This window comes from Delphinapterus leucas, chromosome 5 (assembly GCF_059928025.1).
Source record: "Delphinapterus leucas isolate spDelLeu-1000000601 "Yukka" chromosome 5, BTC_Dleu_Yukka2, whole genome shotgun sequence".
Lineage (NCBI taxonomy): Eukaryota > Metazoa > Chordata > Mammalia > Artiodactyla > Monodontidae > Delphinapterus > Delphinapterus leucas.
This window is the reverse complement of record NC_143133.1, coordinates 71018942-71034006: the sequence shown is the minus strand read 5'-3', so window position 1 is coordinate 71034006 and position 15065 is coordinate 71018942. Positions and strand designations below refer to the sequence as shown.

The following is a 15065-nucleotide window of genomic DNA, read 5'->3' as shown; positions in this document are numbered from 1 at the left end:
TGTTCAAGGTGTCTGTGAGAACAGTGAACAGAAGAATAGAAGCTGGTGTAATAGGAATTGGTGAGCACTAAGCATCAGGGTGGGGCTGGCCAGATTACGGAAGGCCTCGGAAATAAGGAAAGATATACTCTTGTTGCCATATGTAATTGAGAGTCTATTTTATTTTATTAATTTAATTAAAGGAATGAAGATGTGGAGAGAGTAGGGAAGGCTGACAGCTGGGGGAAGAATGGTCCAGGCAGAACAAAAGCGAAGAGCCTTGGGTGAGAGCAGTCCTGGTCCAGAAGCACTGCGGGGGCAGTGTGGATGGGGTGAAATGAGCACAAGCACATTGGAGAGAAGGTGAGAGGCACCAGGAGGCCAGGTCGTGGACGGTTTAAGGACGATTGTGAGAAAATTGGCTGTAACGCACAGTGAAATGGAGAGCCATTGTGGGTTTGTGAGACAAGGAGTAGCATGATCTGACCTAGGTTTTAAATTAATTACTGTGGCCACTGAAAAATAAGCCATAAAGGGTGGGGGGATGGGATTAAGTGTAGAAGCAGAAAGAAGTTAGGAGACTCTTGGTATAATCCAGATAATGGAGACTTAGACCTTGTTAGTAACAGGAGGGTGGGGAAAAGCAGTAACGTTCTGTGTGTGTGTGAGTTTTAAATTGTGGTGAAATGTAATTAACATAAAATTTACCATTTTAACCATTTGTAAGTGTAGAGTCCAGGAGCATGAAGTCCAAGCACATTATTGTACAATCATCACCATTACTCATCTCCAGAACTTTTTCGTCATCTCAAGCAGAAACTCTTGGATACATTTTTTTTTTTTTTGCGGTACGCGGGCCCCTCACTGTTGTGGCCTCTCCCGTTGCGGAGCACAGGCTCCGGACGCGCAGACTCAGCGGCCATGGCTCACGGGCCCAGCCGCTCCGCGGCACGTGGGATCTTCCCGGACCGGGGCACGAACCCGTGTTCCCTGCATCGGCAGGCGGACTCTCAACCACTGCGCCACCAGGGAAGCCCTTGGATACATTTTTAAGGAATAGTCAGCATGCTCTCCTGATGGATTGGACTGGGGTATGAGAGAAAGAGAGGAGTCAAAGGTAACTCCAAGATCATTGGCCTGAGCAACTGGAAAAATGGAGTTGCTCTTGACAAGATGGAGAAGAGTGGATAGACGAGTTTGGGGAGGAAGATGAGAGGAGTTCAGATTTCTTCCTGTGAATTCGAGATGTCCACTAGACATCCAAATGGAGAATTTGAGAGTGCCTTTGGCTGTGCAAGTCTGGAATTCATTGGCACTGGGGTAGAGGCGTACATTTGGGAGTCATCAGCAGATAGATGGCTTTTAAGACACAGGAAGGAATGAGATAATCAAGGGAGCGAATAAGGCAGAGTAAAGAAGAAATCAAAAGCTTTGGGGCAGCCTAGCATTAGACCCAGTCTAAGAAGTTAGCAGGGAGGAGGAGAAAGCAGTAAAGGAGACTGAGAAGAAGGAAGACCAGCAGGACCTAGTGTCAAACGCTGCTGAGAGCACAGGTAAGATGAGGCCTTAGAATTGACCGTTGTTTATAGCAGTGCATAGGACCCTGGTGACTCTAACAAGAGCAGTTTTGGGAAGTAGTAGGATCAAAAGCTTAACTGGGATGGCTTAAGAGAAAGTAGGAGGGAAAGAATTGGAGGCAGCAAATAAAGACTGCTAATTACTATAAATGGGGAGCAAAGCTGATGGAAGAAATAAGATCAAGGGTAATTTGTTGTTTTGTTTTTAAGGGGTGAAGTAGCAGTATATTTATATGCTATTGGGAAGGATCCAGTAGAGAGGGGGAAAATGGTGATGTAGAAGAGGGAAGGAGTATTTAAATACCTCTACATGGGACTTTGACACAGCATTTTGCCACAGTCCATACCATACTCTGCTTGCTTCTCTCACTTGTATAACCTACACCGGACTTCACATTTCTTGGCCTGGATGGATGCATATCTGTACGGGGCTCTAAGGCAACACTGGAATAAATCGGTAAGGATGCAAATTAGAACCACTCCTGCCAAGGTAGACAGAGCCCCCAAGTGCTAACGTACCCTGTTTGGGGGGCGTGTTTTTGGCAATTGGCTCATGCAGAGGCCACCAGATGAAAACTGACAGTCAGAAGCAGTTGAGATCCAAAAGCCTAATAATACACCATGTAGTGAAGGTTTGCGGAACTCTGTTTTGGTCCCTGGAAATCCACTTTGTGTTTCTTGGTGCAGGCTAAGGAAGAAAGTTATTAAATCAGGGGTGAGTGATCTCATAGCAGTGGGAGCAAAAGTGAATCTTTGCCTGGGCTTGGACTGGAATTGTATCTCCAGAGTAGGAATGAGATGTTTACCCCTGGACACCACCAGTGTGTCTGTAGCCCAAACATTGAATAACGGCGACATCCAAACCGGAGAAAGGCAAGTAACTAATGCATGAATCTAGGTTTTGAAGGTGAAAGGCAAAGGAACCAGTATATATTGATTACTGTGTTGGATATCTTTATTCTTATCCGCCCTATTCTATCCTGGAAGGATGACCTGTAGGGGATTAAACGTGGAAGCCAGACTCCATCGTGGCTCAGTGAGCCCGGCCTCTTGGTATTCATTCTTCTCCACCTTGCACTCTATCCTGGAAAAGTAATCTGTAGGGCTTGGTTCAGCATGCTTCTGAGCCCTCTGGCTTCTGGTTACACTACACCCATGGGGAGCCCTGGAAGGAAGCTGTGGTGAGGTTACCTTGAACTGGCTGTGTCCCTCTACAGCAGATCATTGCTCCTGTAAAATGGTCTCTGCTCTGCTTAACTCTCTCACTTTCCTGGGCCTTTTGGACATGGGGATGGTGACAGTTCCACTATTGCTGGACCCAGGTGTCTGCACATTCTTTATCGTTACCTTACCCCCTTCTACACCTTTGTAATTAGTCTCTTTGTAAATAAACCCTTCTAAAAGTGTTCTAATTTAGGTATGTCTTGTTTTATATTATAGGCCTGATTGATACCATAATTGGTATCATAAGTGGCTCTAGGAAACAGAGTCAAAATTGGAATTGTGATTTATTTGGTCATATAGTTAGAGGTCCAGGGATAGCCTTATTGCTGGGAGAAATAACTCAATTTTCCATTACTCCAATTATCATTGGTGGTAGCCTGGGATGAAGGGCAAAATGTTGGCTATATGGAGCCTCTGAAAGTCCCATTGTGAGAATCACAGCACAAACCCTCAGAAATTTGGAGTAATGACTTGACCCTGTGCTGATAACTATTTTTGATTTTTTTTTTTTTTGGCCACACTGCGTGGCATGCGGGATCTTAGTCCCCCAAGCAGGGATTGAACCTGTGCCCCCTGCAGTGGAAGTGAGGAGACTTAACCACTGGACCACCAGGGAAGTCCCCACTATTTTTGATTTGAAAAGTAGCTCCTGGCTTCCTACTGGTGAAGACTGAATGCTCCAACCATGCCATGAAATGCTTATGCGATCCAAACTGAGTGAGCCTGTCATGAGCTGAGTGTTATCTGATTCACTGAACCAAAAAATTGGGCATGTGTAGGAGTAATCCATAATAATATGGAAATGGTATATGTGAAAGTGGGCCCCCGTAGATCCAGAAGGCTCAAGAAAACTTCATGAGCAGGTGACATTCACATAGTACCTGTTCTTTCTGCTTCTCCTTCACCTCACACCCAAGACCTCAAGAGGAATTTCCCATCAGGCCTGATTTACATGTAGATCTGCATCCCAAACCCACATGAGCAGGAAATGAACAGCCATCATGCTACAGCCCTATTCAGAGGTAGCCTGAAAGATGGTGTTGAAATAACATTCTCCTTGAACTTCAAGAAGTACATCAGTTTATTCACTTCATTAGGGACAGTTAGTCTGAGGCATCAATCTACATTGACTCATATGCAACGGCAGAAAAGTTGGCCTGCTAGTTCAGGAACATGGAAAGAACAAGATTGGGAGGTTGGTGAAAGATCTGGGGAGGAATGTGTTTGAAACTCTTGGAATGGGGACAAAATGAGAAGATGTAACCAAAGGTCTACAAGATGATACATTTTGTGGAGTCAGCCTTTTCTTAGTTTCATTGGTGCTGGTACAGTGGTTCTCTGAATACTCTTACCATGTGTCCCGTAATTCAGAAGCAGCTGGCTTAATAGGACAGAAGAATGGCCTGCTAAAGGCTCAATTGCTATGACACCTGGGAGACAACATCTTGCAAAGTTGGAGTGGTGTCCTATCATATACAGTAAATGCCTTAAGCCAACAGCAAATGTGGTGTTGTTTCCATATAGCCAGGATGTCTGAGTCTGGGAACTAAGGAGTAGAGGTTGGAGTGGCCCCTATCACCACCTAATAACCCACTGGATATTGTTATTCTCTTTCCCCGTGACTTTGGGTTTGGTGAGTTTGGAGATTCTAGTGCCTGAGAGGAGAATCCTTTTGTTAGGGAACATTGGAAGTTGAGATTGCCCTCTAACCATTTTGGGATTCCTTGTATCAGCAAATTGATAGGCACAGGAAAGGGTCAGAGTAGCTGGGATAAGTATCCTGATTACCAGGAATTGGGTTCATTCTTCACAATGAGTACAATGAGGACTTTGAAACTCAGGGAATTCACTAGCTTCATTTCTTAAAATTCATAATAGTCCTGGTCAGTAGAAAACTGTAACAACCCCGTTAAGACAATACCAACTAAGGACCCAAATCCCACAGGAATGAACATTTGGGCAATTCCATTAGATAAAGTACCTCCTTTGGCCAAAGTGTCAGCAGAGGCAAGGGGACACAAGGAATGAATGGTGACAGAAGGTATCTGTGATCAGCTTAGGACTCAGGACAGCTTAAGAGGTGGGAATTGTAGCAGCTATGTCCTATGTTACTCTTCTTTTCTCCTCGTTTCCTTCTCTACCTGACTTAAGAATCCTAATGGTGGTTAATGTACTAGGTTTCGGGTGGGAATATGATCAAATTGACATCACCTGGCGATAATATGGTAGCTCTTTTTCATCCCTTGTTCTGGAGGCATAGAGTGGATGCTGAGGGGTAGATTGTACCGGGTGTCTTCTGCTTGTACCCCTCTTCCATGTTCCAGGACTTTAGAGAAAATATCTAATTTGATCTCAACAACCCTATAATGATAATAGGTCCTCTTGATTACCCTCTTACTATTGATATATACCTGGCATTGTTCTGCATGCTTTATATGAATTCATTCAATTAATCCTCATAGTAGCCTTACATGCCTAGTGTCCTGTTATTCCCATTTTACAGATGAGGAAACTTAAGCACAGACAGTTAAGTAACTTGCCCAAACCCACGAAGTTGGAGATTAACCTCTGCCCCCTAAGGCTTCTCAAAGGGGGTAGGTATGATTATCTTGTTTTCACAGATAGGAAAACAAAGAGATAGAGAAGTAAAGGGACTTATCCCAGATATAGTCAGCGCCCTCCCCCCTACCCCCGCAGCTAGAATTCATCCTTAGATCTTTCTCACCTCAAAGCTAATGCTCATGTCTAATGTATTCTGCTTCCTTAACAATGCTTCATTTTTAGGGGTCAGTATGAGAAAGTGCCGCTGTGAAATGCAGATTCTATGAACATAAAACAGCTTTTGATAAATTCAAAATTTATGGTTTGAAAAAGGCAAATGGTCTAGCTTAAATAAAGATTAAACTTGACAGTAGAAGTGTAAGCATGACCCAGATTTACTAGATAGCTAGTGCTTTCTTTAAATATTCAGTTTATGTTTGGACCTAATCCATAGAAAATTTGAGAGCCAAAAAGGTATAAATGTATTTTGATACATAATATATAAAAATAAAATAAATATGTTAAATTATATTATTATATAATATATTAAATATATTTATATTAGTTTATGTAAATATATAAAATATATATTAAAATATTTTTGAAGAAATGCGATGGACCTAATTCAAAATCCCTGCTAACAGATTTCCTAGGAGAACATTGTTTCTGGAATCATATTCTTTTGTATACTTGTCAACTGACATTAGCCCTGATCAAGGTAAAGAGGAATACAATGGTCATTTATCATTCACAGACTGAGGAAATGCATGAAACCAGACCCAGGAACAAGAGCCTGAGAAGGGAAACCACAGTGGCCGGGGTGCCAGTAACTTCTTTTTGTGTTAGTGACAGTTTTTCATCTTCTACTAGTGAAGAAGGGCACGGTCAAGACTTTGCATATGCTTTGCAATACTTTCTGTCACCCGTACCCTCAGGGATTTCCTCCTTTGGACCAGCACCAGCAGCCTCCTCTATCCAATATCACGGACTCACGGCTTTCTAACAGTTGAGAATGATCTGCTTTTCAGATAATACCGTCCAGTCGATTTTCTGCTGTTGCTGTTCCGTGCAGAAGCGGTAAGTCTTCTTCCGAGGGCAACTTCTTGGAAATTAATTCATTCCTTTTCTTTATTGTCTGTCGAGTCTCCACATCTCTTTGTATCTGCTGTTGCCTCTGCGTGGGAAACCCTACTCCCATTTTCTTCCTGTTGAATGGCCATTCATTTAAAGCTAGCTGTAGGTCAAATGTCAGGTCTGTGATGCTTCCTTGATCCTCTTGGATTTAATTGCTCCTTCCATTGTGTTCCCAGAGCACGCGGCTTGGTTCTTTATTTAATACTTATTTCATGTATGCTATTTATATGTCTGTGTTTCACTCTGTAATTTTTACCTTTTAAGGGTAAGAATCCTGTCTTGTTTATTTGAGTATCTCCCCCAAACTATCAGTGTGTTTTACACTTTGGTGCCCAGCAAATGATGTATAAGGATAAAATCCAGCGCACCATGATAATAATAAGAGCCAACATTTAATGGGAGTGTTCTATATGTCAGACTGTGCTAAGAAGTTTGCATATTTTAGCTCAAGTAGCTCTCAAAACCACCCATTTTTTTTTACAATCCCCATTATACAGATGAGGAAATTGAGGCTTAGAGAGGTTACATTGCTTACCCAAGGCCACACTATGAAAATGGTAGACCTGGGATCTAAACTCATGTTCTTATCGCTACACCATGTCTACTTATAACAATAGATACCATCGAATGAGGTGATGCATGTAAAATGATAAACACTGTGCCTGACACAGAGTAAGATCTTCATTATCATGATTGTAATTGTACACCCTTAATATGCACCAGACTCTGTATTGGGCACATGATATGTTTTCTCAATTTTATTTCATAACAACTCTATACGGTCTTAGCATCTCTAGTTCCCAGATTAAAAAAAATGAAGTTCTGAGAGGTAGTACCTTGTTCAAGGAAATGGAGTTTGGAAGTCTTCTAAAAAAAAAAAACGATAGGAAGGAGATTTTTCTACCAGTTTGTGATAATCTAGTAGATTCATAGATAACTTGAGTACAAATAATCATTTGTAACATGATTATTTTTCAATGTCAGACAAGTGAGGACACAAATAAGCCTTAGCAAAGATGAAGAACTTTCAGAAAAATACACGCAGCGTCGCAGACCATGGTTCAGTGAATTGCCAAGTAAGAAGCAAGTGAGTATCATTTTGATGGGGGTGAAGGGGTAGAGGACGGTGGCATTTTTAGGGTCTGTGCCTCATGAGGTACCATTTGCTGCCATGCCCAGAACCTAGTATCATGGTTGGCACATAATGAGTTCTCAGTAAACATTTAGTGAATCGATGTCCTAGAAGAAAGTGAAAGACAAAAACCAACCAACCAACCAACCAACAAAAACAGTTAAAATAGACTACTCTGCTATATTTTGGCAGAACTTGAAATTGGGAAAAAAATGTGTTCTGGCTACTGCCATTTTGAGGCCAGGATTAATGTTCAGCTCAGTGGCAGAGAATCAGTTTTCTTGGGAAGTGTGTTAAACCCAAACACAAGCTTACAGCACGCGAAAGGGAAGAGCCGTTTTTCTTTTTCCAAGAGAGAAAAGTCCTTGAAGTGAAACTATTAAGGAGGAAATACAATTTTAAGAGTTGTGACATGAAAACAATTCAGTGCAATGCTGGCAAGAGAATTGGTGATCTTCAGAATTTACAAAATGATGAGTGTGTTGCTGGATCTGGAAGTCGTTCTATAGTTAGTCATTTCCTACCTTTATCCCACCTGGGCTTCTGCTTTGGTGTAGCTGGCTGGGAGAAGTGAGGGGGCAGGCAAATAGGCTCTATCCCGATTCTTTTTTAGTACAGATCACTAAAACAATAGCACAACGACTCACTCTTTAGTGTTTACAGTCCAACAGGGGCCGAGTGCAGCCATCAAAACGCAAGCCGCTGCCTCCCCTCCCACCCTCTGAGTTTGCCGAAGAGAAGATCCAGGTCAAAGCACTGTATGATTTCCTGCCCAGAGAGCCCTGTGATTTAGCCTTAAAGAGAGCAGAGGAATACCTGATCTTGGAGAAGTGTAATCCTCACTGGTGGAAGGCAAGAGACCGCTTGGGGTAAGACTGATGGCTTAGTCTTTACCAAATCTCTCATCTCTCATTCTCTGAAGACTTCTGAAGCATGACATAGACTCCGTGTAGTGGCTCATTTAGTCCAGGTTTATAACTCTTCCTCGTAAATGAAACAGAAGCTGTTCCCACACCTCCCCATCTGTATGAAAGAGCATTATAGCACCGTGATTTCAGGCAGACTCTCCAAACTAGGTACATGTGGTTTTATATCCTGATGCTGCCGCGTACTGTTGTGTGTCCTTGGGCAAGTCACTTACCCTCTGTTTCCCTCCCTCCCTCCCTCCTTCCCTCCTTTCCTTCCTTTCTCTCTTTCTTCTCAGTTATAATTGACATATAACATTATATTAGTTTTAAGTATACAACATAATGATTCAATATTTATATATATTGTGAAATACTCACTACAAGTCTAGTTAACATTCATCACCATACATAGTTACAAATTTTTTTTCTTGTGATGGGAACTTTTATTTATTCTCTTAGCAACTTTCAAACATGCAATACGGTACTATTAACTGCAGTCACCATTCTATACATTATATCCCCAAGACATATTTATTCTGTAGCGGGAGTTTTATACCTTCTGATCCCCTTCACCCACTTCACCCCCACCCACCCCTGCTTCTGGCAACCACCAATCTGTTCTTTCTATCTATGAGCTTGTTTGTTTGTTTCTTCAATTTTTCATTTTTTAAAAGATTTCACGTGTAAGTGAGACCATATAGTATTTGTCTTTGTCTGACTTACTTCACTTAACATAGTGCTCTCCAGGTCCATCTATGTTGCTGTAAAGGACAAGATTTTCTTCTTTTTATAGCTGAATAATATTCCATTGTAGAGATATATACCACATTTTCTATATCCACTCATCCATCAGTGGATACTTAGGTTGTTTCCGCATCTTGGCTATTGTAAATAGTGCTGCAATGAACATGGGGGTGCATGTATCTTTTTGAGTTAGTGTTTTCATTTGCTTCGGATAAATACCTAGAAGCAGAATTGCTGGATCATATGGTAGTTCTATTTTTAATGAATTTTTGTTTCTTTATTTGTAAAATGGGAATGATAATTCCTACCATACAAGTTCTTATTCTAATTTATGCTTTCTTTGGCAATTTGAATTTTTTTCCTGTTAAGCTCTGAGATAGAAATGGAAACAGTATCTTATTCATTTTCATATTTCTACAATGACTAGTTTTAGAAGTAAACATTGCAATATTTTCTGAATTAAATTGGAAAGAAAAAAGACCCTGGGATGCAATAAGACTTCTTTGTGTCAGTTGCAATAGATTGCTAATGCCAGACTGGAGTCCTGGGTAGAGAAGAATTCTGAGGAGTAGGTGAGCTTTCTGGGAGAGCATGCTGGCACTGATTTCTGATCCTTGTCAAGATTTGGAGATTATAAGTGTCTAAGCATCAGAAGTACATACATACCTCTTTATTTATATTTTCCTGATGATTTGGCTGTGTTACCAGTTTTTGATTGAGTCTCAACATGTGATGGAGACTTTTCAGTGGGAAAAGAGGTATGATGTCCCAGTGATCACAGTAAGTTAGTAGGTTCAGGGCTGTGTAATTAGCTACTGCTGCAGGTGGCCTATTGGCATGACTCAGACTTAAAGAGAAACAACAACAATTTTTAACTTCAAAGTTAATAACTGAATATAGTTTTTTTTTTTTTTGGATTCAAACATGATAAATAGTACCCAAATTCTGCTTTGCCGCACCTCCAAACCCAGTCTCTTTCCCAAAAGGAAGCACCATTATTCATTTAGTGAGTACTTGTCCAGATCATTCTCAATGCACTCATTGAAACATATGGTATTGTTTGCAGATATAACTTACCTAAGTCTGACCATACTTTATGCATTGCTCTGCAACTTGCTTGTATTCCTCAATAAAATGTCTTGGAGATCTTTTCATAATATTAAATTTCAGATTTCATTGGCGAAGGTATAGGAAAAGAGAAACCCCTCCCCTGCTGATGAGTGTATAAATTGGTACATTTCCCTTCAACAGCAATTTACTGTATCTACTGAAAGATGTACATACTCCGTGACCCAGCAGTTTCCCTGCTTGGTATCTGTCTTAGAGAAGTACTTTTACTTGTACACAAGAAGGCATGTTCAAGTATTTCTTTCCAGCTTTGCTGTAATAGGGGCGTGGCTGAACTAGAATATCTATTCTGTGGAATACTCTGTGGCAATTAAAAAGAATTAAGTCAATATCTTTGTAATTGGTATGCTTTTAATCTAGTCACTATGATGTCCCAGTGATCACGTAAGTACACCTTTTCCTCTTTGCAAAGATTTTTGTCAGAAAACGTCTTAAACTATTCACATTATAAGTCAGAAACTTAGTATTTATCATGCAGAGATTTTAGTTGAAATGAAAAAACTTTTCTTTCTTCTTTCAACAATTTAATTAGTCAAATGAATTTGATTTTGCCCTGCATCCTTGAGGTTTTTAAAAGGATTTTTGCCACAATAATGCCACAAATGTGCCAAGCATTTTGATTTTTGCTTTGTCTTTGTAGGAATGAAGGCTTAATTCCAAGCAACTATGTGACTGAAAACAAACCAACCAACTTAGAAATATACGAGTAAGTGTCCTCCAAAATATGTCCTATGGTTAATCTATGAAAATTATGTACATTTGGGCAGCTTATAAGTATACATAGCGTTTTTGGTCTGTAAGACCAAAGTAAGGAAAAGAAGGTAACACGGTTGGCAGCTTTAGCCTAAGAGATCTTTGATCCTTATAGCGGTTGATTCAGAAACTTCTTTTTCTTAAAATCACTTTTGTTTTGTACGGTCAATTAAAAAAATTTTTGACAGTGACAATGTGAAACCAAACACTCATCTTGCACTTATTTTAATGCATGTCCTAAATGGAAAAGTTATTATTTAAAAAATGGGGACTTTCCTGGTGGTCCAGTGGTTAAGGCTCTGCACTTACACTGCAAGGGGCATGGGTTCGATCCCTGGTCAGGGTACTAAGATCCCTCATGCCATGCAGCGTGGTCAAAACATTTTAAAAAATTAAAAATGGCATTAATTGTGCATAAATGAAATTAGACTTAATATATAGACACATTACTGTATTTAGCTCATGTTTTGAAATCTTTTAGAAATCAATGAAGTTGAGAAGTAGGCTAATGTAGTTTGGAAGAACATTTGGTATGTTACTAGAGTTCTGCTTAGAAATACATTCTTGCTACCCTTATAGATTTAGAAGAAGGAAATCTTAGCAGTCACTCTGCAGATCATTCTGCCCCTCATTCTGCAGATCAGAAACTAAGGTTGAGATATTAAATTTATTTATTTTTATTTATTTTTGGCTGCATTGGGTCTTTGTTGCTGCGCGAGGGCTTTCTCCAGTAGCGGCGAGCGGGGGCTACTCTTCGTTGCAGTGCACGGGCTTCTCACTGTGGTGGCTTCTCTTGTTGTGGAGCACGGGCTCTAGGCACGCAGGCTTCAGTAGTTGTGGCTCGCGGGCTCTAGAGAGCAGGCTCACTAGCTGTGGCGCAGGGGCCCAGTTGCTCCGTGGCATGTGAGATCTTCCTGGACCAGGGCTCGAACCCGTCTTGAACTGTGAAATGAACAGGTAAGGCATTTACAGTTTGGTCCACCTTGCCTAGTATTACAGGTGTACTACATTCATAGATACTTCAGTCCTCCAGTCAATTTATTTGTTCAGTCTTTTTTATCGTGCATTTAGGATGTACCAGATGTTAGCTGTTCCAGGCCTTGGAAACACAATATGGAATACACAGAAGCAGTCCCCGCCTTCATGCAACTTACAGCTTTATGGGAAAACAGACATTAAACAACCCCAAATTCACAAATAAATATATCATTTTAAATTGTGGTATTATGAAGGAACAGTATGGGGCACAGGGAGAGGGAAGGGGATATAATTTAAATGAGCGTGTTGGGTGGGGAAGACCTTTCTGAGGAAGTGACTTGAGGCCTAAAGGGGGCAGGAGGGAGTTAGGGGCCGAGGGGGGAAGGAATGCTGTGTCCACATGGGCTTCTGACATTTCAGGGGAACCTTTATTCAGAGAAATATTTATGGCTACTTTGGTTTGAAATTAAATTATCAACATTACAACGTAAAACCCTGGTTTTCAGTAAGCCTTCAGATTTAACTTGTAAGTCTTGATATACCATGCATAAATCTAAAAAAGTTAAGAACAATCACCTTAATTCATACTCAACACACGAAATGTCTTTAAACAATCCATCCTATTTATAAGCTCAGTTCATTAAATTTCTGGAAACATCTAACTTGCATTGATAAACTGAATAAATTCAGTTTTCTTTTTAAGTATTGTACGTCACATGCCTGACGGCAAATTTGCAATTGTAATAACCCTTTGTAAGTCCTTACATGATCCTGGAAGTGTAATAAGTTAAACAGATATATGTGGTAAATCGAGTTCTCTTATCCATATGAATGTCATTTTAAAAATTGGTTCAATTCCCTCAAACTTCAAATAACAAGTTTAAGATTAATTTTAAATTTTAAATCAAAGACAAAAACCTGATATGCCAGATTCTCTTAAAATTATAGATATTTTAAATAGCAAACATTGATTATCCTGAGTTAGGAAATATGAGTCTGATTTATCTAATTGTCTCTGCACTGAGTGCTTAACCTTCTCAGGGTTAGAAAGTCACTCAGTGAAGCAGATTAACCTTCTCAGACCTAATAGGGTTGCTAGGGCTAAAACTCAAGACCACAATACTGTTACTTATTGATCAGAAATCTAAGAATGGCACATGGGAGGCTTACATATATATAAGATGGTTGTACTCAACCACAGTTGGACGTACTGTGAGTCCAATCCTGGTGAGTTTGAGCCAGGATTTTTTTTAATATGTCAGTAGAAGGGCCACCACAATCCTGTGTATTGGGGCTTCTACTGAAATCATTCAATGTTAGTTTTTTTTTTTTAATTTTTTAAACATTTATTTACTATTTATTTATTTATTTTTGGCTGCGTTGGGTCTTCGTTGCTGTGCGTGGGCTTTCTCTAGTTGCAGCGAGCCGGGGCTGCTCTTTGTTGCGGTGCGCAGGCTTCTCATTGTGGTGTTTTCTCTTGTTGCGGACCATGGGCTCTAGGCGCGTGGGCTTCAGCAGTTGTGGCTCACAGGCTGTAGCGCACAGGCTCAGTAGTTGTGGCACAGGGGCTTAGTTGCTCCACAGCATGTGGGATCTTCCCAGACCAGCGCTCAAACCCATGTCCCCTGCATTGGCAGGTGGATTCTTAACCACTGCGCCACCAGGGAAGCCCCTCAATATTAGTTTTATAATCAGTGTTGTCTCAGTAAAGGAGTTACAGCCTTACCTATTTGAAAAAAACAAAACAGAACAAAAACTCTTCTAACTTTTACCAACTGATTTAAAGAGATGAAATTCTGAAATACCATGCTCCCACCTCCTCTAAATTGCATTCATCCTATCTTTTCCTGCCTTACATATATCATTATAATAATGCAGATGGAATTCTGCATTATTTTAAAGGGTCTTAAATTCATCATATACTTCTATCTGGCTCTTTTGTTACTACTTTGAAGTCATTCTAAGTATGACTTCCACGTGGATGGATTTTTAATTTATATTTAGTCAAAATTAATATATTTATTTTATTTATCACTATAATAAATAAGTACAAAGCAACAAAATTAACACCAACACAATAGCAGGTAAAAAACATTATTTAGAAAAAAATCAATTTATGTTAATCTCTCCCCTTTCGAGTACATTATGCAGTCTTGGCTTTTTACGGCTTCAGTTATTTCAGTGAGCTATAATCATCATTCTCCTCTTAGCACCCATATTTCAGAACTTAGCCAATGGGGGGCCCCATTAAACTGGTTCCCTGTGTCTTTAACTCTGCCTCATTTATTTTGAAAGAATTTCTTCTTCCTACAGCAAGAGGTCTCAGACTCATCTTGAAATTCCCTTCCACAATATGAATAGTCATTAAAAAGTACTGAATGATATGCACAGTTTAACATCACAGTTACTCTTGTTTCCACTAGCAGTAAGTAGTCATATAGTCATATTCCTTTGATTAGAATCATCTGTAATCATCCCCTATTCTCTGTGGTTCATCTTTTTAAAAGACTGTTTTCAATTTGAGGGCATTAGTATTTAAAGAACCTGACCATTCTAATTTAGTGGCAACTTTCTACTATTGAAGGTTAGAGGAAGTCCACATGATGAGATAGGTTCCATCCTCCAAGGCAGGTCTGAGTTTCAATCAGCCACCTTTGCGCTCCCCCCACTTGACTTACTGCATGGTTATATATGCACTCTTCCTTCCACTGTCCACAAAAATATTATTTTTGGTAAAATTAGATTAACTCCTTTTTAAAATCTTGTTTTGAAATGAAAGCTTTTCCATTTTTCTGTCTCTCGCCTTTGTTCTACCGTTTCCTCTCTCTTTCCTGTACCACATTTGCCTACCGATTGTGTTGTTATACCAAACCATATGTTTAAATTACAGTGTTACTTAATTATGATCACTGTGTGTAGCTCTGGTATTTTAAAGTCATTTAATTATGGCTTCATGCAGAGATAACA

The 15065-nt window shown here is 40.1% G+C and overlaps 1 protein-coding gene across 3 annotated transcripts in view; it reads left to right on the top strand.

The window, feature by feature from the left end:
• TXK (TXK tyrosine kinase) overlaps window positions 1-15065 on the top strand; it is a 93706-nt gene that overhangs the window by 9632 nt on the left and 69009 nt on the right. For all 3 annotated transcript variants that reach the window (XM_089911895.1, XM_022564809.2, XM_089911896.1), the window contains exons 2-5: window positions 6350-6398; window positions 7440-7542; window positions 8251-8456; window positions 11008-11073. In XM_089911895.1, coding sequence (XP_089768021.1) covers window positions 6350-6398; window positions 7440-7542; window positions 8251-8456; window positions 11008-11073 — 424 coding nt within the window. The remainder of the gene's footprint in view (window positions 1-6349; window positions 6399-7439; window positions 7543-8250; window positions 8457-11007; window positions 11074-15065) is intronic.